The 2,902-nt window shown below is 34.5% G+C and overlaps 1 protein-coding gene across 1 annotated transcript; it reads right to left on the bottom strand.

Annotated features, from left to right (window-relative positions):
* Window positions 1-738: 738 nt before the first annotated feature.
* LOC139824664 (uncharacterized) lies at window positions 739-2,838 on the bottom strand. The gene has a single exon (XM_071797191.1). It carries the CDS (start codon window positions 2,700-2,702, stop codon window positions 1,713-1,715), a length of 990 nt encoding a protein of 329 aa, XP_071653292.1. The 5' UTR covers window positions 2,703-2,838; the 3' UTR covers window positions 739-1,712.
* Between the last annotated feature and the right edge of the window lie 64 nt (window positions 2,839-2,902).

Raw genomic sequence — 2,902 nt, 5'->3', positions numbered from 1 at the left:
ATCGCTGTTTCACATGAATAGTGTTTTCTAAAGCCCGATTGATGTTCAGTTATAATACTATTATTTTTTAAATATATTTCAATTTGCTCTTTTACTACTAATTCTAACACTTTCTCAAATATAGGTAACACATTAATAGGCCTAAATTCACTCGCCTTCTTGGCTTTATCTACTTTTGGAATCGGTATTATTGTAGACGTTTTCCAACTTTCTGGACAGCAACCATCTCTCAGAGAGTTATTTATTATATCAACAAATTCCTCTTTTATTACGCAAAACGTTGCTTTTAATATATCGCTAGTTATTCCCTCTTCCGTACCTTTCTTTTGTGGCAGTCCCTTAACAATTTTCTCTAGCTGTTCTATCGTGATATTCTCAAAATTTTCCATAGTTTCCATATTTTTTATAGCATAAATAATTCTTTTACCTGCGCCTGTAGACTTATCCTCGATTATAGATTTTATTATACTATTAATACTCTGTATATAATATAAGTTAAACTTATCCGCTATGTTGCACTTTGTTGTACTATAATCTATGTTATCTAATATTTCAAAATTTATATCTTCTATTTCTTTTGCATATACTGGCTCGCCTCTAATAATTTTTTTTAAAGTTTTCCACATAGTCGTAGGATTTTCCTTATTAAAATCTATCATATTTTTATAATATTCTTTCTTTTTCATCCTAATTAATTTTATTACTGCATTTCTATTAACTTTAAATTGCACCCAGCTTTGTTCTGTATTGGCATACATTGCTTGCCTAAATGCCTCATCCCTCCTATCCGCAGCTTCTCTTATTTCATCTGAGAACCATTTTTTCCCTTCCCACACTTTCGGAATTCTAGATTTTCTCTTCGGTGCCATTATATCTAACGCGTCTACTATACTATTGACAAATTTTTCTGCTCTCTCACTCACACTCATACATACACACTGCCAACCCTGACTTTCCTGTAATTTATTTTTTACTAACATAACAAATTCTTCTTCATCAAACTCTTTGTAATTCCTAGCGCTAAATTCTCTATATTTACTTTCACTTTTATTCACACTCAACTCAACTTCCAGCCACGCATGGTCCGTAATTTTAGGTTCATGAATTACTTGCACTGTTTTATTATTATTAGCAAAGATTAGATCTATAATTGTTTGACTCTCTTTCGTGATTCTCGTCGGTTCGTTAACATACTGCTTCATACCCAGACTTAACATTGTCGTTTGCAGTTTCTTCGCATAAAACGAGTCCGTCCTAAGATCTATATTAAAATCTCCTATTACCATGCATTCTCCCTTTATTATTAACTCCTCTACTATATCCTCGAAAAATCTTATAAAATCCCCGTGCGATGCGCTTGGTGAGTGATATATTACCACTATCACTCCTTTATATAATTTATCTTTTACTTCTACCGCGACACACCAACAATTCGATTCTAATTTTCTTACTAACACTGTCTCGTAAGCAATATCATTCCTTACATATAGAACAACGCCTCCTGTATTTCTATTCTCAGCATTACATCTAGTTATACTATAACCAGAAACGTTCACTTCACTGTCTTCAATATCCTCGGTCAATCTGGTCTCCGAAAATGCTAAGAACGCAGGATTTATTTTCTTCATAATCCGATGTTGAATCTCATCCTTATGCGCTGTCAAGCTCTGCGCATTTGTATACAGTAAAATTTCTTCTTTCTTCTGCCGTTGCTATTCCTCTTCCCAGCCTGCTCTTCTCTTCTCTTCCTGTAACGCCCTTATAAAGGTCGGACATTCCCGGTTAATAGCTTCATGGTCGTCATTTATCTTCAAATTGTATGTTCGATTTTTGAACATACAGTTCACACACTTTTTCTCCGTCGCTGTACAAACACGCGAGTTATGATTCCCCGCGCATCTGTAACATGTTTCTTCTCTCTTACAATTTTTCGCGATATGAAAATATCCCCAGCACTTGAAACATCTTTTGACACTGATGTGATCAAATGCAGGACACTTTTTCCATCCTACATTTAGTTTTGCTTTCTGCAATATCATCTCATGTGTTTCTTCATCTACTTCCACTATTATTGATCCTTCTTCATTTCCTCTTCTTTGATCATTCTTTACTTTGACCATTCTCTTCACAATTCGCATATTTACTGTATCTATTTTATTTTGCTTCTTTATCGTACTTATAAGTTTATTATCATCTAAGTTCATCTCTTCTATATTTATATTAATAACTTTCACCTTTGGTTTTGACTTAGATGACTCCGTTACTTTATAATTCTCTCCCAGTTTAGCTTGAACTGTCTCTTTCAGCTTTTTTGTCTCCTCTCCAGTTTCACATCCCATGATTACTACTCCTTTGCTTCCTTTTTTTAATTTCGTTATTCCCATTGCCATATTCTTTATATCTACCTTTTCCTTAATCACTTTTTTCGTGTCTTCACTCTCCTGTTGCACTTTCGGCTTAACAATTATAAGACTTTCTTTCTTCTTTTCTTTAACCGCTTCACTGTAGCTTCTTTGCGTTCCTGCCTTCGATCCATACTCTATTCCCTGTATTATTTTCTTCAAGTTTTCCAGCTCTTGTTTAACATTACTTAATTCTTCATGAACTACCTCCTTAATCATTATTTTAATTTCATTTTTACGCAGCGTTTCATCTTTTATTTCTTTGACAGTTCTTATAATCCAGTCTACTTTTATATCCATGCTTGATCCTTTACTTCCACTGCTCGATGTTGTGAACGCTCCTGTAGATCCTGTAGATCCTGTAGATGATGTCCTGTCTCTCCCCGCCGCCGGCACTTTCTCATTATCAATTACGAATTCCTCAAATGGGCCTTTACACGGCACATACTCTTGGTTTCTATCGATAATTTTATGCTTACTTACACATCCTGGATGGTAAA

Source organism: Temnothorax longispinosus, unplaced genomic scaffold, assembly GCF_030848805.1.
Source record: "Temnothorax longispinosus isolate EJ_2023e unplaced genomic scaffold, Tlon_JGU_v1 HiC_scaffold_502, whole genome shotgun sequence".
NCBI lineage: Eukaryota > Metazoa > Arthropoda > Insecta > Hymenoptera > Formicidae > Temnothorax > Temnothorax longispinosus.
The sequence above is the reverse complement of the archived record's forward strand: the minus strand, read 5'-3'. Positions and strand labels throughout refer to the sequence as shown.

What these genes read in the sequence shown, in the direction of transcription:
- LOC139824664 (XM_071797191.1), bottom strand. Translation starts at nt 2,702, where the DNA reads ATGGATATAAAAGTAGACTGGATTATAAGAACTGTCAAAGAAATAAAA.